This window comes from Bufo bufo, chromosome 1 (genome assembly GCF_905171765.1).
Source record: "Bufo bufo chromosome 1, aBufBuf1.1, whole genome shotgun sequence".
Classification (NCBI taxonomy): Eukaryota; Metazoa; Chordata; class Amphibia; order Anura; family Bufonidae; genus Bufo; species Bufo bufo.
Genome location: NC_053389.1, coordinates 219,486,923 through 219,512,752, shown reverse-complemented (window position 1 = coordinate 219,512,752; position 25,830 = coordinate 219,486,923). Strand labels below are relative to the sequence as shown.

At 45.9% G+C, this 25,830-nt stretch overlaps 1 protein-coding gene and 1 long non-coding RNA gene across 9 annotated transcripts in view; one reads left to right on the top strand and one right to left on the bottom strand.

The window, feature by feature from the left end:
- PLEKHA5 (pleckstrin homology domain containing A5) overlaps positions 1–25,830 on the bottom strand; it is a 94,492-nt gene that overhangs the window by 9,001 nt on the left and 59,661 nt on the right. For 5 of the 8 annotated variants that reach the window (XM_040435354.1, XM_040435378.1, XM_040435371.1 and 2 more), the window contains 15 exons: positions 20,173–20,256; positions 19,858–19,969; positions 19,591–19,695; positions 17,718–17,790; positions 16,730–16,830; positions 15,866–15,981; positions 15,108–15,581; positions 14,558–15,032; positions 11,721–11,804; positions 4,300–4,362; positions 2,977–3,057; positions 2,739–2,888; positions 2,203–2,304; positions 1,832–1,937; positions 14–60 (listed from right to left, as the gene is read on the bottom strand). In XM_040435354.1, coding sequence (XP_040291288.1) covers positions 14–60; positions 1,832–1,937; positions 2,203–2,304; positions 2,739–2,888; positions 2,977–3,057; positions 4,300–4,362; positions 11,721–11,804; positions 14,558–15,032; positions 15,108–15,581; positions 15,866–15,981; positions 16,730–16,830; positions 17,718–17,790; positions 19,591–19,695; positions 19,858–19,969; positions 20,173–20,256 — 2,173 coding nt within the window. Of the gene's footprint in view, positions 1–13; positions 61–1,831; positions 1,938–2,202; positions 2,305–2,738; positions 2,889–2,976; positions 3,058–4,299; positions 4,363–6,611; positions 6,693–7,613; positions 7,668–10,429; positions 10,547–11,720; positions 11,805–14,557; positions 15,033–15,107; positions 15,582–15,865; positions 15,982–16,469; positions 16,675–16,729; positions 16,831–17,717; positions 17,791–19,590; positions 19,696–19,857; positions 19,970–20,172; positions 20,257–25,830 lie in introns of those variants that run through there. The other 3 variants (XM_040435416.1, XM_040435363.1, XM_040435400.1) reach the window with 3 other exon arrangements.
- LOC121003522 lies at positions 3,306–17,832 on the top strand. Its single transcript, XR_005779495.1, has 3 exons — positions 3,306–3,415; positions 12,446–12,450; positions 17,822–17,832. It is a non-coding gene; the product is annotated as an uncharacterized LOC121003522 (long non-coding RNA).

The following is a 25,830-nucleotide window of genomic DNA, read 5'->3' as shown; positions in this document are numbered from 1 at the left end:
AGACATCACTCACCTCACCCGGGCTCATTCCTGAAGACAGCAGCTTGGGGTCAGAGTTATCTGAAAACCAGAATATAAATGACATGTGATGACATTCTTCTACATTCTGGATTCTCCAGTTTCATCTTCAGTCTGTTTATCTCTGCTCCACCAGGACATAGCCATTGTCAGTGACTCCAGCTCAGCTGCATTGTCTGTTGGAATCAGCGCTAGTTGCAAATCTACATCCTGCCTTGCTAGAGGCATAAGCACTTCTCCATACTTTACAACACAGCTATGCTCCATTAGGGCACATCTGTAATAAGTGACTCCAGCTCAGCTACATTGTCTGTTAGGCCTCTTTCACACAAGCAATACGGAATGTGTCAGGATCTGTGCAGGAAAAAAACTGGTGGTTTTGCGCACAAGTTCAATCCGTATTTTCTGCAATTACGTTCAGTGTGAGCCTTCCTGACTGCATGCGTTTTTCACACATGTGAAGTAAAATTGAAAAATAACAATCTACATCTCCCAGCAACCACTAGTGAAAAACGCATTGCATCCGGATGCCTTCCGTTTTTCATGCAAGCCCCATTCACTTGTATGGAGCCAGAGCTGTCAAAAACTAATATAGAACATGCTGGCGGTTTGCCTGAATGCAAAGATGATATGTGAAAAACTCATGTACACAGACCTACTGCAATGAATGGGTCAGGATTCAGTCCGGATGCTATGCGTTCACAACAAGCATTGCATGCAGATGGAAAACTTGCTCGTGTTAAAGAGCCTTTAGGGTCTGACATGGTCTGAAACCCAACTCCTGTTTCATCAGTGACTTAAGCTTCTAATATGTCCTTTCCCAAGCTTCAAGGTCCCTTTACACAGGCCGATATTACAGCAGATAGTAAGGAGGGAAGCGTTCCTTCCTTCCCGACAATCTGCTGATCGCTGGTGGAGGAGACCTCTGCATTTACATGCAGCGATCTCCTCCAGAGTACGGGGAGCAGTGATCGCTAATGATATCGTTCTTCCCCATACTGACTAGTTGTTTGCGGGCAAGAGATGCTGTTTACACAGCACAATCTGCTGCCGGTAAATGATCATTTTTGCATGCGCGTAAACGATCGGCGGCACCTTTACACCAACTGATCATGGCTAACGAGCGTTACTATGAGCGCTCGTTAGTAATAAATCTGTACGATTCTTGGCTTTTGTAAAGGGCCCTTAAAGGGGTTGTCTCATCACAGACAATGGGGGCATATCGCTAGGATATGCCCCCATTGTCTTACAGGTGCAGGTCCCAGCACCTATATCGGGAACGGAGCCCCACAAGGTGGTGTCTGGAGGACTCCGGTCCGGCCACCACCAAGCCGGCTCCCCATAGAAGTGAATGGCTGCGCACCGCTCATGACCGGGCACCGCTCCCATTCACTTCTATGGGCTCAACGGAAATAGCCAGGCCAGCGCTTGGCTATTTTCGCCGGCCCCATAGAAAATGAATGGAGTGCGGCTGCGTATGCACAGTGCGCCCTCCTTCACTTTCGGGGCTCCGTTCTCTTTATAGGTGCGGGTCCCAGTGGTGGGACCCACACCTATAAGACAATGGGGCATATCCTAGTGATATGCCCCCTTTGTCTATGATGAGACAACCCCTTTAAGTAGTCTCCATTAGCACACAGCCATGAGCGGAATTTCCTTCACATGCTTATAAACAAGATACTAAATCCCCAGTGAGAATACAGTAGATCATGAAGTATATATGGTATATAGAATAAGTGGAGGGGCATTAATGAGGTTACATTGTGGTCATCACATTCTGTTCAGTGCAGCCACTGGTCACACCATATCTCACCTGTCTGTGGCCTCTGCTGCTTGTGTTTACTAAGTCCTTCCACCACATCTTGAATCCTCCAGATCTCTTTCTGCATTTGTGCCCGCTGGATTCCGGCCGACTCCGTCTGAACATACAGAAGACAATATGAGAATCTGGCCTTGTGGCACTGAACGGCACACTATGCATGTGCCCTGCACCAAATGGGCTGTGACATTAGGGACTGCAAGTGACAGTCATGCTGCAAAGCTATTCAGTGATAAATTATCGCTCTGCAGTTCTATGGATCCAGCCAGCAGTGCCTGATTCTGGGGTGGCTGATATCTTTTTTTTTTGAGTTGAGGATGATGACCCTGTAGAGAAACAGTGAATGTGACGGCTGCACATCTTACCTGGACCTCCCCCAGTCTTTCTAAACGCTCCCGCATCTGGTTTCTTGCTGTGGTGACATCTCTCTCTAACTTGTCGTACTCTCTCCAGGATCTTTCTAATTCCTGCATTAAAGGGAACAACAAGAGTATGTTCCAGCAATGAACTATGCACTAAAATGTGATTTATGGCGACAATATTATTATTATTTATTATTAAAGCGCCATTCATTCCTCAGCGCTGTACATATGAGAACAGATATACATACATAATACAGACAATTGCACTAATCAAACAAGACGAGTTACAAACTGGTACAGAAGGAGAGAGGGCTTACAATCTACATGATATCTGAATAAACCTGCAGCAGGAATCCATAACATTTTCCTGCCTCCTTGTACACTGCACCGATGCCCTGCTGCTTTTGACATACAGCTGCTGCCACCACTAGGGGGTGATACACCTGTACAGAAGTGACAAATAGTGGTGGCAGCAGGAAAACCTGCAGGGAGGTATATTATTTTTAAGAAAATGATCACTGATCCTTAGAAGTCCTTACCGCCGTGGCCCGGGACACTTCTCGACAGGTACTGAGCAGCCCGCTCTGCAGCTCATCCCTCTGTAGCACTACACTCTGAACAGTGGCTGGATTGTCTGTATTCATCTCTATCTCCTGACTGGCGGAGAGCAGAGCTTGTTCCAGGGTGTACTACAGGGACAAAACAAGTCAGCGATTCAGATGGACAGGCAGGTTGTGGAGAGGAGGACTGCCACTGAGGGGAAGGGGGTGATCTTACCTTCTCCTTGTGCAGCTGCTGCAGCTTCTGCTCCAAGGCCTGCACCGCTTTGTCTTGCTCACATAATCTGCTCAGCTTGGCCTGGGGGAGATGGAGAGAGAGAGAGACTGTCAGCAATGAGGATAGCACAGAGCGTATTGCAAATCACTGCATCATATAGGGGACAAATCATCTCTGAGCAGAGCAGAAGCCAAAAGGCATGGCTGCAGTAGCGCACAGGACCCTGTGCTTGCAGAAGTTAGGTTGGACAGATGGAAACTGGAAGAACAGTGAGAGTCAGGAAGCTGGAACTTGAACATGGTGTCTGAGCTGCAGGCAGTAAGTTATAGAGCAGGAGGAGCTGAGCAGATAGATATATAGTTTTATAGGAAAAGATTCAGTAAAACCTGTAATTTATACATTTAAATTCCTGTTCGTTCTGAGCTATGAAGTCAAGGAGGTGTCCTATCAGTGATTGAGAGCTTTCCATCTATGACTGTGTATACAGAGAGAGCTGTCAATGGCTGAAAAGACGCCTCCTTGACTCCAAAGCCAAGAATCTGCAGGAATTTAAATGAATGATATACACTGACTTTTCCCATAAAACTATATCAATCTGCTCAGCTCTTCTAGCTCTAATTAGCATTTTCAATGTGACAGATTCCCTTTAAAGGGCTGCTGTCACATCTACACCCGGCGCAGGCGCACCGAGGAAGGAGCGGCTGAGCGAGCGTCCTCCTCTCAGTGCGCCTGCACCAACTGAAGACAGGTAAGTTGCAGGCGCCAGATTTTGAATGCAGACAGGGCCAACAGAGGACGAGCGCGTTCGCTGGCCCTGTCAATCAACATGAGGAGGGGGCGTCATTATGAAAGGAGGATGTGGCTGCTACCAGCAAGCAGCCGCCCTACTTGCTGGTAGACAGGTAATTTGCATATTATAAAAGTATGTTTTTTGAATTAACTACTGAACCAAAATGAGTAATAGCATTATATATTGATATATCGCAGTATAGGGATTATAAGTAGCCAAAAAAATAAATAAAAATACTTTAGTGGGGTGACAGGCCTTTAAAGATCAACCTCATTTTGTCAGTGATGTTTTAATTTTTTTGTCCCACCTTCAAAGAACCATAACTTTTTTATTTTTCTGTCAACATATGAGGGATAGTTTTTTTGTGGAACGAGTTCCCATATAATGCATTTAGAAACTGTATTTTTCGGGTTTCGTTCCCATAGCCTGGAAGATGATGGTGCAGAGTTTTTACTTTTAGGGCGGGAAAGGGGAAGGGGGGGGGGGGGGGCGGCGGCACTTTCCTCCATACGGACAGCAGCTTGTGTACTCACATCAATGTCCAGCTCTTCAGTCCGGTGTTTGTACACCGTCGTTCTGCAGTCATCCTGAGTCATCTAAGAAGGAAACGACACAGTTACACCACACATAATTATGTCCAGGCTGATGGTGTGAAAATGGCGGTTGGTGGCAACGAGAGACAACCCCTGGAGCCCAGAGGAGCGGCTCATAACCCCCACAGTCCATCAATGCTCCCCTCCCGACACCTGCATCCACTCTTCGTATAGAACGATCCACAGCACAGAGCGACGTTGTGGAGATTGTCATAACCCTGGACAGGGACGGCTGCATTACATGTATAGGACGGTGCCGGACACTGAAGGTCTTCTTTTAACTCACTCCATTATAATCAACCTGTATTAGGAGAATCCTGACAGATGCATGATGGGAATGTGTCCTATATCTAATGGCAGGGAAGTTCAGCTTCCACCTTATCTCCAGTCTTCAGGGTATGCTGACCTGGGAAGCCCCCTTCGGTCTATAGAGAACTGTCATAAATGTAGACATTCCACATTTCCATGCACATATCCAATAAATGAAGCAATTACACAGAGGAGGGTGTGCAACCAGGACACACAGTGCCGCCACGTCATGCAGAGGCTAGCTGTATGTGCAGTATGACAGACGCATGGACTGGGACCATGCACAGAGATACACACTGACCCAATAACCAGCAGAAGATCCCATAGTGGCGTATGAGCGGTTCCTGACGCTCCAGTCTTCCCTGTCTCGGTCCACGTGACAACACTTTCTGCTCCAATGTTCTAGCATCATCATAGGGGCACTGGTGCTCGTGGCACTCAATCCACAGTTTATCATTTATTTCAGCACAGGTAATAGAGGATACAGATTGATCATTAGGAGGCCCCCTGATCTGCCAGGGCACAGGCTCAGGAAGGTGTTATCATGGGCACAAAACACAAAGCCTAGGAGGCCTGTAACTATGAAGGACATGACAGCTCTTCCGCAGGCAGCATCTTATAGCAAAATGAGCTGAGCAGATTGATATGTAGTTTCTAGAAGTTATTTCCCATGTTGATTCCTACTCTTCCTATGCTTAGGAGCCCAGTGGTAGTTCCTATTCACTGACTGATAACCTTCCTTGTATAAAGGGGTTGTCTCACTTCAGCAAATGGCATTTATCATGTAGAGAAAGTTAATATAACCCACTTACTAATGTATTGTGATTGTCCATATTGCCTCCTTTGCTGGCTGGATTCATTTTTCAATCACATTACACACTGCGGTGGACATGCTTGTACACTATAGGAAAAGGCGCTAGCTTCTCTAGTGGGCGGGATGTTGGGGGGCTGGATTGGTTCTTATAGTGTGCAAGCACGGCCACCACTGACGGATTGCAGGGTGGTCGTAACAATGGAAACGAGCAGTGTAAGATGTGATGGAAAAATGAATCAAGCCAGCAAAGGAGGCAATATGGACAATAACAATACATTAGGAAGTGCTTTGTAGTAACATTCTCTAAATGATAAATGTCATTTGCGGACGTCGGACAACCCCTTTAAGCATAGAAAGATTAGGAATTAAAATTGAAAAATGAGAAGTTATACTGAATATAGACAATATATCAGCCTGCTCAGCTCCTACAGCTCTATAACCTGCAGATGAGACACCAAGTTCAATGTGACAGGTTCCTTTTAAGTCAGATCCTTCTTATGCAGCTGGAGGGACTGTGCTGAATCTTGTCCTACGGTATTCAGCAAACCCATGTTCTGCGTTCATGTCCAATCCCTTCAGAATCAGCACAAAAAGCATTTAAACCATGTCATGCTGCATTCCTGCTGGAACCCAAAAATTGTGATCTTGATCACCCACCCAATCTCTTTCAGAAGACTGGCCACTGATGACAAACGACTTGGGGTTTCAAGATATGCCACTTGGTTCAGCTGTCATCAGAAGTCTGGGGTAAGAGCTATGACCCTAACCCTGGTGGTCTACAGAAGGAGCAGACGATAAATCAGTGGTCACACACAACTAGTACACAGTGCAGGGTCTCCATCCAGTACTGGAGCAGATACATAGAGGAAGGGTAGTGATCATGGACAGCCCAAAACACAAAGAAGCACAGTGAGGCTCGCATACGATGTTGCAGGGGGAAGAGCACTTTGCATATGAAGCCACTAAGGGAGGAACACTTTACATATGATATTGCAGGGGAAGGAGCACTTTGCATATGATGTCACTGTGGGAGGATCACTTCACATATGATGTCGTAAGCGGGTGCAGACTCTGCATATGATGTGGCCAGGGTGACAATTGCAGATGAGGACGTTGTCCTGTGGCTTACTTGCTGGTATAGCTGTGGTCTAAGCGCCAAGTTCTCAATCATAGTGTGAACCATGCTGATTAACGGCTCATTGTCTTTCATCTATGTCAAACACGGAGGAGCACAAGGTTTAGTAGACAGCTGCAGCTGAAAGATGACAATCACAGCTACGTAAACCATTCAACCCCCAAAAGCATCAGCTGTTGCTTCACCACCCTAGGGGGACACCATCATTACTCCTTATAGAGTCCACGTCAACCCTGGAAGGACAATGCACTGCGAAACACTAGGAACCCTGGGCTGATGTTACACTACCAGTGATAGAACAAAATCAAGGAATTTTGTATTATATCACAGCTGACACAAGGGCTGGAGGAGCGCCAGGTATAATGCCCCAAGTGTGTCTTACTACCGCGTGATGACCGGGAGGTCTGAGGTGATGACCGGGAGGTCTGAGGTGATGACCGGGAGGTCTGAGGTGATGACCGGGAGGTCTGAGGTGATGACCGGGAGGTCTGAGGTGATGACCGGGAGGTCTGAGGTGATGACCGGGAGGTCTGAGGTGATGACCGGGAGGTCTGAGGTGATGACCGGGAGGTCTGAGGTGATGACCGGGAGGTCTGAGGTGATGACCGGGAGGTCTGAGGTGATGACCGGGAGGTCTGAGGTGATGACCATGAGAACTGAGTTGATGACCAGGACAGTCATGAAAAGGCACACTAGCTAGTAGGTCCCCTTACACTTATTAACCATGTCCGCATGCAGAGCCTCTAGATCCTCCCCTCCTGAATCTACCCTGAGAGTCTTATCTTCTCTTTAATGACTGCACCAAGTTAGAGCACGCACCACTAGGCTTACAGGTCGCTAATTAATAAGCGAATAAAAAAAACAGATAAAAAGCTGAATCTACAGAACAGAATTAATGATATCAGAATTCTGCTCAGGCACAGACATGGTTCAGCTCCAGGTCACAGAACGGAATCTAAACTTCACAAATACAAAGAAAAACCACCCAAATCCCACCTGGTGATCCATATAGACGAGGTTCCTTTGAAGATGATGTGAGAGAATCTCATTCTAGCAGCAACGGAGGGAGCATTAAAGAGTAGAGAAAGGACAGAGCAAGTTTATATCAAGACTAGACATCAGCAGGAAAACCAATACCTAGTATGAGCATGCATAGTAACTTCTACATGACGAATCACACATACTATCACACATGACACAAACATAATATCAACCCCCTAAGACATCATACATAGTATCATCACCTTCACGTGACATACGATGCATGGTCTTTGAAAGCAATTACTTTTTTGTTTCTGTTCGGTTATGTAAATAATTTTTGCTTCTGGAGCTTTATTTTTATATTGTATTTATTTTAGCTTGTCTTTTTTTTTTTTTCATACCCAGGTTTTCTGACTTTAACGTAGACATCTGAGATCCCTGCTGATCAACTATTTGATGAGAGCCACGGCCTTCTCTCAACCTTTCCTAGGCCACGACCTTCTCTCAACCTTTCCTAGGCCTAGGCGCAGCTCAGTCTCATTCAAGTAATCGGGGCTGAGCTACGATACCAGGCACAGCTACTGTACAATGCTCTGCTTGGTAAGCTGGAAGGAGGCTGCAGTACTCAAAGGAGCTCTGGTGGCAGCTGCGGCTTCCTCAACCAGCTGTTAAGTGGGAGTCCCAGTTTGTCAGACCCCCCATGATCAGATAATGATGACCTTATCCAGAGAATAGGTCATCAGTATAAAAAAAAAATTAAAAACCCTTTAGTATGAAAATACTTGTTTATGTATGTCCCCTTTCCATAATAGCCATTTTGATATAGGGGAGATATGGGTTGTTTTTCAATTTTAATGATTTATTTTACAATTTGTGCCTCCCCCTAAGATCATACAAGATTTTTGGGGGACATTACTGCTGATTTCGCCTGTAACTAGGGCTGACATAGTAGCCCCAGTTACAGGGGGAATACAGCCCCCAGAGAGGCTGTACAGCAGAATACTATGCTGTACAGTCTCACTGCAGGGCTGATCTGGGTCTGTTAAAGGGAGTGTCCGGGTTCAGAGCTGAACCCGGACATCCCTCCATTTTTACTGCGCTAAATCGCGCAGGGCAAAGGCATTTTTTGCAGATCGTACCGGGGCTCTCCATGGGGCTGCCAGGAAGCCAGATGATGTCCCCGGCACTGATGGGCGGGATTTAGTAAAGTAAAACAGCTTGAGCAGCGCTAAAGCCCGCCTATCAGAGGCGGTGTTATGATAAACAAAAGAGCCCGTGCCCTGCGCGATTTAGCACAGAGCAAGGGAGCGCATCGGAGCACGAGATGAAAATAAGGGTATGTCCGGATAACCCCCTTAAGACCCAGCAGCTCGTGCAGCCACCCAACCTCTGGCGATCACATATTTGCTAGGACTGGAGCAGAAAGCTGCATTGCCACTTTCTGATCTGTATACAAAGTATCCATGGCTTCTCTGTCACTTAGAGGAGACTCCCCACTCCTGCAGCTGTACAATTAGTGTGCAGGTGTGAACTCTACAAGGAAGTTCAGAAAATCCCTTGCAGAGATAAGTGCCGACCGCCCAGACGAATATAGTTAATGGATAGTCAGCAAGCGGTTAAAAAAGAAAAAAAAAGGAAGGACATAGCCAAAAACACACACAAACTGGGGAATAAAAATGGCACTAGAAAAAAAAGCATGTGTCTTCCGTTTCCCAATTTAGGTGAATCAATAAAACGCTCCAACCGTGTGCAAGACACCCGTTAAAACAAAAATGCTAAAGTTGTGAAAAACGCCTGATCACTCCAGCCTTGAGCCTCATTCACATGTCTGTGCTCAAATCCGTGAGCAGGTGGTCAGAGATGCATCCGTGAAGGATCTGTGTTGGGTCTGGGTGTCCGTTTTTTTGCTGTCCGTGTTGCATCCGTGTTTCACTGATACTAAACAGCTGGAAAAAAAATAATTCAAAGCATCTCTTCCTAATGATCCGTGATACACGGTTGCAACACGGATGGCACCCGTGTTGCATCCCTGGTTTTCATGGACCCATAGACTACAATGGACGTGATGGATCCGTGAACACGGACAAAATAGAGCATGCATCTGTGCTAAAAACACTGACCCACGGACCGTGCTAAAACACTGATGTCTGAATACACACTTTAAAATGAATGGGTGCTATCTGTGGAGAATACGTACAGAACACGTCCGTGAGACACTGACATGTGAACGAGGCTTTATGGAGAAGACTTCCACACCTATCATGAAGTTGTCTTCCCCACAATGGACAGAGACACCTAGAGCTGATCTCCTTGGATCTCCCAGAGACACCACCGTCAGTCCCTTTGAACTGATGGACACTGTTCTGGTGTCTTACCACATCTTGCCCAATAGTCAGGGGGGCTTTCTTCTGATTCTGTATTACCTTGTAATGGATGATCTGACTAGGAAAAAGCTCTGCCCCCCCTCCGCCCCCCCATTAGAAGGCATGCCATGAATTACATGGTCAACCACTGAACTCATGATGTCAATGTAATTGATGTGTCCATAACAGCAGGCAATAAAAGTTTAGGTCTAAGGTTTCCAGCAGCCCCAAGTGACTGGCTCAGAGGTGGACTACTCTTTAAATGAACAAAACGTCTGCACAGTCCTGTATATGAGCTGCAAGAAACCACAAAACATGTCCCCCAGGAGTCCAGTGCAGGGGGTGCATCACACAGTCACAATCCAGGGCATACTCCCCCTTCCCCCATCTCGCAGATGACACACTAGAATATCGAGTCACTTCATGCAGGATGGTGGAACGTGTGGAGCTGCCATTGTTAATGCTGACCTTTGGGCTGCAAGCCTGCTTTAAATGCAAGAGCTGGGTTAAGGTGTGTTCCCGGATACTGCTCAGCTCCGCTTGCTGTCTCCGCAGTTTGATTAATAAGATTGTCAGCTCCTCAGGCTGGAGTGCAGCATAAAGAAGGGAAGAGATGTTAATCTCAGTGTACGACATCTCCCACACAGCTCAGAAGAAAAATGCATCACTGAAGAGAAATACAACCATCTAGATGCTACAACTGGAGCAGAAACTGGCGGAGCTACGTAGAGCGCCTCTTCCCAACCATGTGACACCAAGTACTAGCGTCCCTCAGGACGCACTAGGTGTGAAGTGCAGCAGATGTGTCCATGCTCTCCTCCTACAAAACACCTGCAGATCCTGATCACCGTTTCCAACAACAAGACAAGACATTTTATTCTTACAAGTGATCATGTCCTGGAGGAATTCAACAGATCTCCCAGGAGCTTATCAGAGAGATATACCGCCTAAGTTCTCTTATCTGGGGAGTTGTATATTTGGAATGACCCTCACCTTTATTTTGAAGATATACCTCAAGTTCTTTATCTGGGGCTGTTTATCTGGGACATGTACCCCCTAGTTCTCTATCTGGGACATGTACCCCCTAGTTCTCTACCTGGGGCTATATATCTGGGACATGTACCCCCTAGTTCTCTATCTGGGACATGTACCCCCTAGTTCTCTATCTGGGGCTATATATCTGGGGCATGTACCCCCTAGTTCTCTACCTGGGGCTGTTTATCTGGGGCATGTACCCCCTAGTTCTCTACCTGGGGCTGTTTATCTGGGGCATGTACCCCCTAGTTCTCTATCTGGGGCTGTGTATTGGGAATGAACCTCAGAGAGGTAGTTCTCTTATCTGGGAAGCTATGTATTGGTAATGTCCCCCCTCTCGACTACACTGTTTGACTGGGAGATGTGTATGGGGAATTACCCCCAGCTGGTTAACTGAGAGATGTACCCTCTAGCTCTATATCTGGGGAGGCTGTGTATCAAGGGATGTTCCCCCACTGATTCTCTGGAAGATGTACCCCTAGTTCCCTATATTGGGGCTGTGTATAAAGCTTGTACTCCCCCTCCCATTTATCTGGGAAATGTACATCTGGTGGTGTCCCCTTTGTGTATCTGAGGTGCAGGTCATTACTCTGGAGCAGCTACCCAAATACATGGCCCCCAGACCAGCTGTCATGCTTGTATTATTTCCAGGAGTCAGGGCAGATTGTGTATGGTAGCGGAGCTGGGAGTAAACGCTGCTATTACAGATAAATGCACCACTCACAGTTTTGCCTTGAAGACCCTGTGGTGTAATGGGCTGTACAGACAATCCTGCCGGCACTGACCTTCTCTCAGCAGCAAAGGCGAGCTGTAGAAACACAAGGTATTCTCATCAACCTGACCGCAAGCGCCATACATACACAAGAGCCAGGAGACGAGGGGTACAGGACCACTTTAGAGATTATCACTGCAGGGATACAGAGTCCACAAGATGTCCTAAGAAACTATGGGATGGGAAATATATATATATATATATAGCTGCTTCACTATACAGGTTATATAGGGGGGTATAGTGCTGTCCAGTGACCCATATACAGTATCCAGGAAATATTATACTACCCCGTATATAGGATATCATATACTACATTACATGGTATGTATGGTTTATTATACAGGACATGACATCACTGCTCTCCGGACGCAAGTTATATTATGCAGCATGCTTTTTCAGATATCCATTATATGAAATGTGAAATAACTTCAGATATAGTTACACAACAGCGGGCATCACTGCTCTTCAGATATAAGTTGTATTATACAAGCAGTGACATCACCACTCATACAGTGACATAGATAACACATCACATTAAAAAGTCACATAAAAAGAGGTGCTGATTACACAGCCTGTCACCAATGGCATCAGTAATATATCCCGCCGATCAGCTGTTTGAGAAGGGGCCGAGGCAGCTGAGCCCCACATTCAAGTGAATGGGGCTGAGCTGTACCTAGGCCACGTGACTGAAGGTCATGATGTCGGTGGCCTAGGGTAAGCAGCAAGAATGCCACAGCACTCACAGGAGCACCAGTGCCCTCTCAAAACAGCTGATCAGCAGGGGTCCCGGGTGTGGGACTCCCACCGATCAGATGCTGATAACCTATCCAGAGGACAGGTCATCATTCACAAAGAGTTGGCTTAAGGCTGAAGACCACGGATACACTAAAATGATGCAAATAATGATGATATGAATGAACTTGTTCAAAAGGAGAACTCAGCAGCCTCTCTATAGGTGACTTTTTATGTTGTGATATTTTATCCATATTTTTATTTATTTTGACATGTTCTATTTATTATAAAGGAGACAACATCACCATTCTGCAGATATATAATATTATACAGGTGGTGACATCACTGCTCTTCAGATATAAGTTGTGTTATGCAGCAAAGACATCAACTTTCTCCAGATGTAATTTATATTCTACAGAAGGTGACATCACTAGTCCAGATACAAGTTGTATTATAAAGGATGCAACATCACCGCTCTCCAGGTTATATTTTACTGTACAGCAGCGACATCACCTCTCCAGATATATTATATTCTACAACAGTGACATCACCACTCTCCAGATATATACTGTACAGCAGTGACATAACCTCTACAGATGTTATATTCTACAGAAAGGACGGCACCACTCTCCATATATTATGTTCTACAGTAGTGACATCACCAATCTCCAGATGTTATATTCCACAGAAGTGACATCATCACTCTCCAGATGTTATATTCTACAAAAGGTGACAGCACCACCCTCCAGAAATGTTATATTATACTGTACGGCAGTGACATCACCGCTCTCCAGATATGTTATATTCCACAGCAGTGACATTATTGCTCTCCAGATGTGTTATACTAAACTGTACAACAGTGACCTCACCACTCTCCAGATACAAGTTATATTATACTGTAAAGCAGTGACCTCACCACTCTCCAGATACAAGTTATATTATACTGTAAAGCAGTGACCTCACCACTCTCCAGAAATGTTATATTATATTGTACGGCAGTGACATCACTGCTCTCCAGATATGTTATATTATATTGTACGGCAGTGACATCACCGCTCTCCAGATATGTTATATTCCACAGCAGTGACATTATTGCTCTCCAGATGTGTTATACTAAACTGTACAACAGTGACCTCACCACTCTCCAGATACAAGTTATATTATGCAGCAGTGACATCACTGCTCTCCAGATACAAGTTATATTATACTGTAAAGCAGTGACCTCACCACTCTCCAGAAATGTTATATTATACTGTACGGCAGTGACATCACCGCTCTCCAGATATGTTATATTCCACAGCAGTGACATTATTGCTCTCCAGATGTGTTATACTAAACTGTACAACAGTGACCTCACCACTCTCCAGATACAAGTTATATTATGCAGCAGTGACATCACTGCTCTCCAGATACAAGTTATATTATACTGTAAAGCAGTGACCTCACCACTCTCCAGAAATGTTATATTATACTGTACGGCAGTGACATCACCGCTCTCCAGATATGTTATATTCCACAGCAGTGACATTATTGCTCTCCAGATGTGTTATACTAAACTGTACAACAGTGACCTCACCACTCTCCAGATACAAGTTATATTATGCAGCAGTGACATCACTGCTCTCCAGATATTCCAGTAAGTTATATTCCACAGCAGTGACGTCACCACTCTCCAGATATGTTATAATCTACAGTAGTGACATCATCGCTCTCCAGATAAGTTATATTATATGGGAGGCGACATCAATGCTCTCCAAATCTATAAGTTACACTCTACAGCACTTACATCTCCAGATATTACGGTAAGTTATATTATACAGCTGTGACATCACTGCTCTCCAGATATAAGTTACTGTATATTATATAACAGTGAGATTTCAGTCTCCAAAGTTAAGTTATAAAGCAGTGACATCACTGCTCTTCAGGTATTATACACGTGGTGACATCACAACACTCTAAATAGAAGTTATAAAGATGGTGACATAACCAGTCTCCAGATTTAAGTTATATTATACAGCAAATATATATTTAGTGCTGTATAGAGATGCAGTTCTCACCTTATTGGACTGTGGCTTCTGTCTGCGTTCTATAGTCAGGTCACCCCTCTGCACCGGCGAGGACACTTCTGATCGGTAGGCTCGGTGAGGGGAATATGTGTGGTAGCCAGAGATGGAGCCATGAGATGGTGACATAGGGATGGAGTGAAGGGTCTGATCGGAGATATGAACCATGGTCTTGGGACTGGTCAGAGAAGAGTGTCGCCGCAGAGTGCTCTGTTTATTGTAAAACTGCCTTTGTTGCCATTCATACAGCTGCCACATGGTATCATCCCGCACTGACCTCCGCTTCTCCTCCAGCGGGGCCGTTACCGGGACCAATGTCCGTTCATATAGCATGCCAGTGGTGCTGCAGACACTGTCTGGTCGTGTCTTGAGATTCCGCGGCAGCGTCTTGTATCCCTCAGGGTAACGTGGCACCACCGGAGCCCGGTAGCTTGGCATATTCCGGGGTAATGTCTGATAGGACATGACACTGTGTGAAAATAGAAAACCATGAGATACAAGACGTCAGTGGTATTATACAAGCCAAGACGACCCCCTAACTCACCCGCCAGTATCCTCCTCTGGACTCTTCTCTCTCTGCGTTCGGATCCACTGCTCAAGCTGCAGCATGGAGTTGGTTCTCTGGATGGCTCTGTCAGTCTCAACCTGCTGGGACACAACACTTCTCTGGTGACCCCTGAAGTCCATCTCTGAGAGGTGACCCTGCCCATCGTGTAATCTGCTCTCTGGGCCATTCACGTGGGTTGCTCTGTACTGTGCAGTGTTTGCCGCCAGGAAGTCATAGTCAGATATGTAGGAGTGATGCTTCACGCTGCTTATCTTGGTTAGAGGGCGCTCCTGGCCATCCTTCTGGAATCCATACTTCTCAGCTTCTCGAAATACTTTTTCATCCCCTCTGTTGATCATCATCTCTTGATTCTTCTGGTTGTTGTTGGTCTCTGGTCGGATCAATAGTCTTTGGTTGGCCACATGGTTGATCTCTTGTGGGGGAGGGTGATCAAGTTTAGTGATATCCGTTCTGAAGAGAAACATGGGTTAATATGACTGCCCTGGAAAATCACAAAAAACGCCCATCCTGCCACTCTGCAGCCTCAGCACATGAGAAACCCCAAGATGCCTGTGGGAAATACCTGTGGTCACTTCCCGAAATGATTCCTATACTTACATCATCTGTAATCATCATGTGGTGGATCCCAAAATATTCTGCTTATAGTACATGATTCCAGAACATCCTATGCTAATACTGACTTGGGTATACTCCTGCCCCAAGTATACACACTGTATACAGCAGGCTACACATACCGTTTCGCAGGCTGAGAGTGTACGAGGGAGGCCGCAGTCATCACCCTCATCCATATGTCCATCTCTTTACTGGTGTCACAGCAGAAATAATAGGTCCTCATGTTTGAGTGCGCTGCCTGATGGAAGGGATAGGGGAGTGATAGAAACAGTTATATCTCTGGAAAAAAAAGAAAAGACACAATCAGTGGGCAATCTATGATAGCCCTGCAGATGGCGCTGGGTGCATCACTCATTATTTGTCCAGGGAGAGGAAGTCTCTTAACATGACGGGACTAAACCGAGGCAGCAGACATTGTGTGGATACAGGAGCAGGGTCTACTGCAGGTCATGCCGACCTCTTATGTAGGGAGCAGTTTGTGGGCCCCTGTGCTGTTATGTAGGCAGTCAGGTTGGGTTGTAGGGCTCCTGTACCATTATTTTGAGGGTCCGGTGGTGGGGCTGCTTTGCTGTTGCGTAGGGGATCAGCATATGAGGCCCCTGTGCCATTATGTACGGTATCAGGTTTGTGGGGACCCTGTGTCATTACATACATCATCAGCTTGTGGGGCCTCTCTGCAGTTATGTAAGGGGTCAGCTACTGAAGCCCCTGTGAATTTGAACTCACCATAATAAAGCGATGCAGAGCTCTTCTTTTTCCTCATGAGACTTGTAACTCATATCAAACCCCAAGGAAAGAAGAGACAGAGATCCTTAATATATAGAGACATAGTCCATAGTCAGACATGAATGATTGTATTACTACTCCCATTATTCCACCTCTGACTTCACCTATGAACAGACTCTGCAGAGGCTGCACACTAAGAAACCCCCCCAAGAGGGCGACAACATCCCTCTACATGAGGTACAGCCTAGAGACACTCTCACCTTGAAGGCATGAGCGCGGTTAATATGGTCATCTGCAGTTACCAGTGATATCTGGAAGCTGGGAAGTAAGATACTGCCGAGGACACCTTCCTCCTTATCATCTGCAGAAACAAAATAGGCAGTCACCTCCAGACCCCCTCTCAGGGTGACAATCCAACAACTTACCACCTTTCCTCCAGTTACCAGAGGCTTCGATATTGAAAACGTGTGGAGACTGGAGACGATACTTTGGAAACATGGCCACAAACCCACAGATCATTCAGTGTGTGAATAGTCCAGGTGCAGACATACATGGACTGTCAAGTGGATCAATGTAATTTATCAACAGGATAAGTAATGTATGATCACTCAGAACTTGACCACGCTAATCCCACTTAAAACAATGGGAGCCCCCAAGTCCCTTTGAGGATAGAACAGTAGTGCACATGCACACGACCACCACTCTGTCCACTGCCTCAGCAGGCTATCTGTCAGTCCTACAGATAATGACTGGAGAAGCCTGCACATGTACACTACCGCTGTAGGGAAGGCACGGAACAGGACCCCCCCCCCCAATAGGATGAAGGTAATAGGCTAGATTTACTAAGCTAAATGTGCTTATACACAAGGGGCACGGCTTAGCAGGAAAGGACTGAGGCTTTATCAGAAATGGCTCGGCTTAATATGCACCAAAATTGTACAAAAACTTTGGCCCAAAATTCTACTGCAATAAAAGCCACCCCAATTGTTGGTATAAAGTTACACATATGTAAAGATAAACAAAATTCACATTGAAGATCAGTAGTCCACTGCAGCAACACCCACTGCCATTTCCATCAGCAACGCCATGTCCACTACCATCATCCACAAGTAAGAGGCCTATTGCAACCGCAGTGGTCACGTCACTCACTGGAGCCAGAAAGAGCTATGACAAATAAACAGGTAATATCCCTTTAACCGTTCTCCCTATTAGGGTATAGATTCCTCTAAAGCTGGGCCAGGGGCTCACCTCTGTAATAGAAGAGACACAGGTCCGAAAGCACAAACCAGCGCTTCTTCCATAACTTCATCCCCGAATTTGCCTGCAAAAAAACATCACAAGGAGCTTATTAGAGAGAAAGCTTGTCCTGTAAAGTGGAGCGAGTGCCCAGCGTTAGGAGGGAAAAGCTTCATCCACCTTTGGTGATTGTGGTTGTGCTACCACTTTGGGTAGCACCAGAGCGAAGGGCGACAAACACATCAAGTCCCAGGTCCTCTCATCAATGGCCCAGAGCTGGAGATGTACTGCAGCTGCGATGCATGCTGGCAGTTACAGGGTTACAGAGAAGCTTCTACAACCTCTGGTAATTAGCGCTTTGCACAGGTTCAGCAGCAGGTGTTGCTGACACGTTGTGTGAACACCATCCCTACAGTGACGCTGCCAGATTAACCCCTCTGTTGTCAGTCTACTGTCACCCCAACAGAATCAGCACTCGTCAACATTGAAAAATGACAACACCAAGAAGGGCAAGCTGTAAGAACAAACAAATCGAAAAAGTAGCAGGTGTCGCTAAGAACTGTAAATTATTACATTTTTTGAGCAGGTAGCTCCAATCTGTGGCATGTGGGAGGAGCATAAAATGCAAATTGAAAGCAAAGTTTTTTTAGTCACATGAAACCTCAAAAATGGGATCACGTAGTGTGGGATGATTGTGCGATGCCTCCTGTTCATCTATGTGCCAGCCATCACTTGTCCCAATCTGAGAGGGACCGAATCCTTGAACCGAGACACCTTGGTTTATTACTCTGGTAGATCGTTACATGCCTAGGCTAAGATGTCAGCACTGTTCTATGCCGTCTATACCATGGTTGAGAAAACAATGAAGAACTGGAACGCCAGCAAGAGGTGCACAGAATGATCATCTGATTAGAGGAATGGAGCACAGTGATCTATTCTGTACTGCAAGTGAAATTGGACGTCACATCCCAAGCCCAGGGCGGCAAACTGTGTCTACACAAACCATCAGAAGCCGCTTGCACAACATTGGGCTGCGATCCAGACATCCAGCTACAGAAGTTCCATTGACCTTACACCGCCGCTGTCAAAAGCTATAGTGGTGCACAGCAAGATGGCAATAGAGGCTGGAATGGAGGTCTAACCTCTTCAGTGACGTGTCCTGCTTTGGTCTCAGGTGCAATGATAGCTGGAGATTGGTCTGGAGGCCATGTAGGCAATGCCATGAAGGGGCCTTTACAAAGGTCCTAATCCCAGGATTATGATGTAGGGTGGCATAATGTATAATTAGCTAGACCCCTCTAGTCTTAATTTTAGCTACACTAACAGCTCAGCATTACATGGATTTGATTGTGGAACCAGTAGTGCGGCCATTTCTCCAAAGTGTTCCAGGAGTCATTTTTCAACAGGACAACAACAGGGTGCATGTTGCTCATGCTACTGAGAGCAGCCTGCATGGCCTAAATGTGCTACCATGGTCTGCAGCGTCTCCAGACTTGTCTCCCATCCAGCACATCTGGACAAAGATCTGCCAGCAGCAAATCTTGATGATTTGTGTGCCCAAGTGCTTTCAGTGTGGCAGAACATTTATCAGAAAACCTCATTGATAGCATGCCAAGGCGTGTAAGTGCATGTATTTCTGCATGTGGCGCTCATACTTTATACTGGATAAATAGAGATGTTTTGAATATTTTGATTCCATTTTTTTATCTTTTGCATATCTATACATCCTGTGATTTCCATAATTCCATGACTTTTCCTTCTTGGTTTCAACGTTGAGGAGTGTATTATTATATGGCTGATGCAGGACAAGCACATATCATTGACCACCAATCTGTGTGGAGCTCAAAGTACTGACAGATGGGTAGATATAACACTTGTGACATACCTTCTTATACAGCCAGCCATGCATCGTCACAGGGGCATTGGGGTTTCTCTTTATGGAATTTGACCTTTTCCCAAAGTTGTGAAGCTTCCCGGAGGATCTCGAGGGCTGACAAGAAGAACCAAGTGTTAGAAATATCCTAGGCATAAACCCTGGTTATAGTGCCCCACACGTCATACACTGACCCACAGAACAGCAAAAGGACACTGACACTACAGATGAGAGCGAGCGTGTCACCCTAAATAGGGGGCTGGTGGGGAGGAAACTCACCCTGGATACAGGGCTGGTGGGGTTTGCAGTGGGCATAGTGTTGCAGTTGGAGTGGTCACTCGTCATGCTGACCGTTCTGTCCTTTGTCTCCTGCGACGTCATCGCTGATGGCCTGGAAAAAAAACAAAAAAAACACTATCATCAGATCATAGAGAGTCATCATATAACTTCAGCTAACCATCCCCTCCTATAGGTGGCATACGAGGTGCTGAGGAAAGGGGGGCTTCACAGTGGGGTGATCAGTCCAGAGACTCCAAAACATAATAAAACAGTCTAGTGGGTCAGAAAAAGAAAGGATGAAGAGTTAATACTCACTGGTCATTCACCACAAAGATGCAGTTGTCCTGGGAGGGTTGGCCGCTCACCGGGTGCTTACATGTCACTTTCCGCTCATTGTGGCTGCAAGAAAACACAAGAAACTGTAAGAGAGAAGGAATCCAATATGGATCCTGAGTACAGGAAGCGGGGTGTCTGCAGCCACATAACGAAACTATGGCGCCAAAGAGGAACGAAAACTATATGTTGTGCAACAGCCTGACTACAGGCAACAAAACAGAAAGGCACAAGCACCATGTAGGACATGATCATATAATATTTCACATTATACTGAATGAAGCGTCAGATTATCAGACCTTCCGGGTGACCAAATGTCTGCGTGTTTCTGACACGGTGGAGGTTACAGAGTTATAATCCAATTATTTTTACTTCTGCGCTCATCAACACATTACCAGAACAGAGGACCATCAATGAGGGCCACACTACCCCGACCATTTACAGATGTAGGATAAGAAGGCCTCCCTCTAAGCCTCCAGCACTATGTACTGTGTATGGCTGTAGGACATGCAGGGTGTGTGGAAAGCTGGCCTGGGTGACAGTAAAAGCCAGGTCTAGTGGTCCTGGTCCTGTGCTGATCATTGACCCTGAATATACATCTTCATTTCACTTCCTGGAAACTTGAGAACCCACCAGACCAAAGTCCCATACACGGCTGTCTTATCATGACATATAAAACGCGGGATGCAACACAACTTCACCGACATCTGAGGAGAATGATGAAGGTAGTAGTACACCTAACAAACCAGATGGCCGTAAAAAGGGGAGCAGACGGCCTCTGAATTATAATGACAGGATGCTGCCTCATGTCTCAAGGTTTGGCAGAGATTTCATACAACTTATTGGTTAAATCGGCGCCGGCAAAGAACCCACAAAGAATCTTTAGGCAGAAAATCCGCCAACACCAATAAAACCCCACACAGCGGCAGCAGCAGCAACGCACAATGAAATATCACTGTCACATCGTGTCTTATACTCTAGTCACATTCAGAGCTGCAGTCGCTAGTCTGCTGTCATATCATGTTTCATACTCCAGTCTCATCTATGGTGCAGTTACAATTATGCGGTTACATCATGTCTTACACTCCAGTCACCTCCAGAGCTGCATTTACAATTCTTCTGCGGCATAAAGTCCTACTCCAGTCCCATCCACAGCTGCATTCACAATTCTGCTTACATAAGGTCTTAAGTTTTCCTTTCTGACAGTCAGCTGCTCGTTCAGTGAGGGAGACCTTTACATGCAGCGATCTCCTTCACTGTCCCTCGTCCTCATATAGAACCATGGTTTTTGGGCAGCAGTACGTTGTTTAGACAGCACAATCTGCTGCCCAGGAACTTATTGGTGGTGCTTGCACGAACCACAATCACCCGATGAATGAGTGTTTCGCTCATTCATTGGGTGATCGGCAGCACATTTACACGGGCAGATTGTCGGGAAGGAGCGTTCGCAGGAATAATCGTTCCCAATAACTGGCTTGTGTAAATCCCCCTTATACCCCAGTCATATCCACAGCTGCATTCACAATACCAGCAGTGGACAAAGCTCATTTATTTCTGGGAGAATTAAAATCTTAATCAGGTAAATGAACTATACAGTTAACGGAAGGAAGTCAATTACTAACCTGGAGGACACTTTAGCGCCAATTACATGGCACACTCTCCAAAATTAATTAGCATCTATTTTACATTCAGGAACCGATGAAGGGAGAAGGCAGCAGAAAGATTGGAGATGTGAGAGCTCAAACCGGTCAATCCTGCTCATCAGTCACACTATAATTAGGGGCGGTCAACGTGGTGGTACAAAAATGACTGGGTAATAGCGTTAGCAAGTAGTGGTGGTATATAAATGGTTGGGCAATGGTGGTGGTGGTATATAAATGGTTGGGCAATGGTGGTGGTGGTATATAAATGGTTGGGCAATGGTGGTGGTGGTATATAAATGGTTGGGCAATGGTGGTGGTGGTATATAAATGGTTGGGCAATGGTGGTGGTGGTATATAAATGGTTGGGCAATGGTGGTGGTGGTATATAAATGGTTGGGCAATGGTGGTGGTGGTAAAAAAAAATGGTTGGGCAATGGTGGTGGTGGTATATAAATGGTTGGGCAATGGTGGTGGTGGTATATAAATGGTTGGGCAATGGTGGTGGTGGTGGTATATAAATGGTTGGGCAATGGTGGTGGTGGTGGTATATAAATGGTTGGGCAATGGTGGTGGTGGCATATAAATGGTTGGGCAATAATGGTGGTGGTATATAAATGGTTGGGCAATGGTGGTGGTGGTATATAAATGGTTGGGCAATGGTGGTGGTGGTATATAAATGGTTGGGCAATAGTGGTGGTGGTGGTCTTTAAATGGTTGGGCAATGGTGGTGGTGGTGGTCTTTAAATGGTTGGGCAATGGTGGTGGTGGTGGTATATAAATGGTTGGGTAATGGTGGTGGTGGTATATAAATGGTTGGGTAATGGTGGTGGTGGTCTTTAAATGATTGGGTAATGGTGGTGGTGGTCTTTAAATGGTTGGGTAATGGTAGTGGTGGTGGTATATAAATGGTTGGGCAATGGTGGTGGTAAATAAATGGTTAGGTAATAGTGTTAATATATGTTTCGCTAGGTAACTGCTGCCGTTGGTGGTTAGGTAATAGTGCTGACGATGGAGTTATACGGAGCTGGAGGACAGTGGTAGATAGAGCTAGCTGGTGGTAAAGGAGGTACATATTGTAAGGTTTGGTTATTGTGTCAGTGGTGTATAGGGTCGGATGTACGGTGGTGGCATATAGGATTGGGTGGCAGTGGTAAACAGCGTGGGCTGCAGGGTAACCACTGTGTCCAGGGAGGTCACAATATGTTCTGTGTCTGGATTTAGAAAAAACATGGAAAATCTTTGTCTGACAGAACAGACAAACAATTGAGAATTTTCCGCACAAGACGTCCATTCAGAACAAGAACAGTGCACCATTGACAGCCTCCGCCCATATAATGCACATTCCTATAGACAGACCACTGTCCTGACTATATACGGTACAATATATATATATATCCTATATAAAGACACAAACAAAAGCATGCCATGCACCTCGAGGAGAAGCTGCGCTCCTGGCGTTATCACATAGACCATCTCCAGTGTTTGGGTTACCGATAAGACAAGCATGCGAGACATTTCAGGTATGTGAAGGGAAGGTGTCCTCCTGCACGCACAGAAATCAGGGAGGTCACCAAGCTTTCCTGGACACAGACATATGTAAGGACGGACTTTTCTAGTAAATTCTGTAGTGCAGGCGTTATTCAGGATATGGCTCTTATGTAACGTCATGAATCATTCAGAGGTTTGTCTTCATACAGGATCAGAGCTCTCGCATCTGATTGTGGAGTGACGCTCGCTGCGCGCTCTTTGCCGATCATCGCCCACTAACAAGGTCGCACTCTGAAATCTAACAATCCTGCTGTTCTGAGTACTGAAGGAGTGGAGAATATCAATCACCAGAAACTCACTGCCACTTGGCATTATAGGAAACGCCAAAAGAAAGCAAGTCTCCTCTCACACCCTGGAGTACCCAGGGGACAACAGACGTGATGACATAGGGCGTAAGCGGTTTTCACAATGAGTTAGTGGCCTGCGTCCGAGGCTACCATGGGGAAATCCTTTGGCACATGTTTAACAGATGGCACTCAGTGGCCTCCGGCACCAATAGGTGCCCATCAGTATACAATAGTGCAGTTCCATGCAGTAAAATGTCGGAAAAGATATTGCTGAATGGAGCCCACAGGAACACTCTTTTGGCCTCAATCGGTATAACGAGGGGCTTATGGGACCATTTAATGAATGTACGGAGCTTTCCGATGCATACAGTAAATGTGCACTGAAGACCCTTACTAAAAATGACCAGCATCCAACATCATGAAGAATTCTACAACTTTCTAACAGATTTTTCATCATTTTCAAGATCTTTGTTTCTGCTCTTTGAACGGTAACAGACCAAAAAACCTTCTGTGACCTAGTTCTGCTCACACAGCTGAGGGCTTGTTACAATGTAGCAGTGCAGTGCAGGTAAGGCCACTTTCGCAGTCACCGATTGGTCAATGATTTCCATCAATGACTGATCAAAACCAGGTGCGGGACAAACACAGAACAGGAGCAGATCTTTCCCTTATATCTTCTCTTTGGAGGCTCCGTTCCTGGTTTTGGCTCAAGTCACTGATGGGAATCACTGATCAAACACTGACTGTGTGAAAGCCGCCTAAGGTCAATTTCACACGAGCGCACTCAGTGCGAGGTATTTCCTGTCCTGAATGCTGCTCCTATGGCATGGACCCACGGCGTTATAATGATTTACAATGCTGTGTGTTCCTGCCCGACCTCAACTCTAATGATTTGTACTCCCATAATGCTGTCAGTACAAATCTGGCAGTAACACACAGCATTATAAATCATTATAATGCCACTTGTTCATGTCATAGGAGCAGCATTCAGGGCGGGTAATACCTCTGACAAACGGGGGTCTTTTACGAAGATTTTTACGTCAGTTTTTGGCATAAAAACAGTCACAAGAACCATTTATGCGACTTTTTAAACGCTGGTGCTACAATATTTTGCCACATAGGCGGTTTTATGCCGTGTTCACCACTTGAGAGTGGCGAGGGAATGGAGTGGGCCAAATTTACTAGCTTTGATGCCAGGCATAAGAGAGGAGCAAAAACTACTCCAGTCAGGGAGTTGGTTTCACTCCAGGAGCACAGAATGCTGAAGGTGCGTCTCATTTAGGACGTGGTGCACGTCTCATCATAAATCAGGCGAAACGTACGGCAGCGTGGGAAACAAAGACCGACGTAAGAAGCTGATCTTTGTAAAATGACCCGCACGGAGTGCATTTCTCACACGGAATACGCTCGTGTGAAATTGGCCATGGAGTGCAGGACAGGGGAGAGATTTGTGCTGCAGGTGCGTTTAGGGAACAGAGAATTTTGTGCACCTGATACACTGCAACAAACCTAAAGCTGTGCAAGCAGGACCAGGTCAGGACAGGTTGAGTGTTCCCATACAGCATGATGTGACATCCTGTCTGTATTACATTGCGGGGCTTCTATGTATCACAGGCAGCCGCACACTGACCCTGTGACTCCCTGACCAAAAGCCACTTATAGCAGATTAGGCAACAATCAATATTACTACATGTCACAGGACACCCACACACCGCCTGACCCCACAATATGTACAGACCACAAGAAAAAGGGCTCCAGCGCTTCACTTGGATCTTCAATGTAGTCATGCACCCACATCGCAAACCAATAATGCCCCCAGGGTAGGCAGTGTTTGGGGGCTTTTTCAGGTTTAGTCACCTTCACCTCAATTCCAGGCATCAGGTACCAGAACACAGCTCAGCACAGAACCAGACGTGCACCTCCTCCCCCCCACCAACACTGTCATCACTGTCACTTCAGCAAAATGAACAGGGGAAAAAAAAAGGTAATAATCTAAATTAGCGATGCACACCCCTCAAAGTCACTGCACAAGAGACCCCTCTGAAATCACCACATCTTCAATGTTCATCAAGAACTCCTTACATCCTATAGCACCCCAACACTGCCCATGAGGGTGTGCCAGCCACTCACCTCAGTAAGGGTTAAACCACCCACTTGTAAAG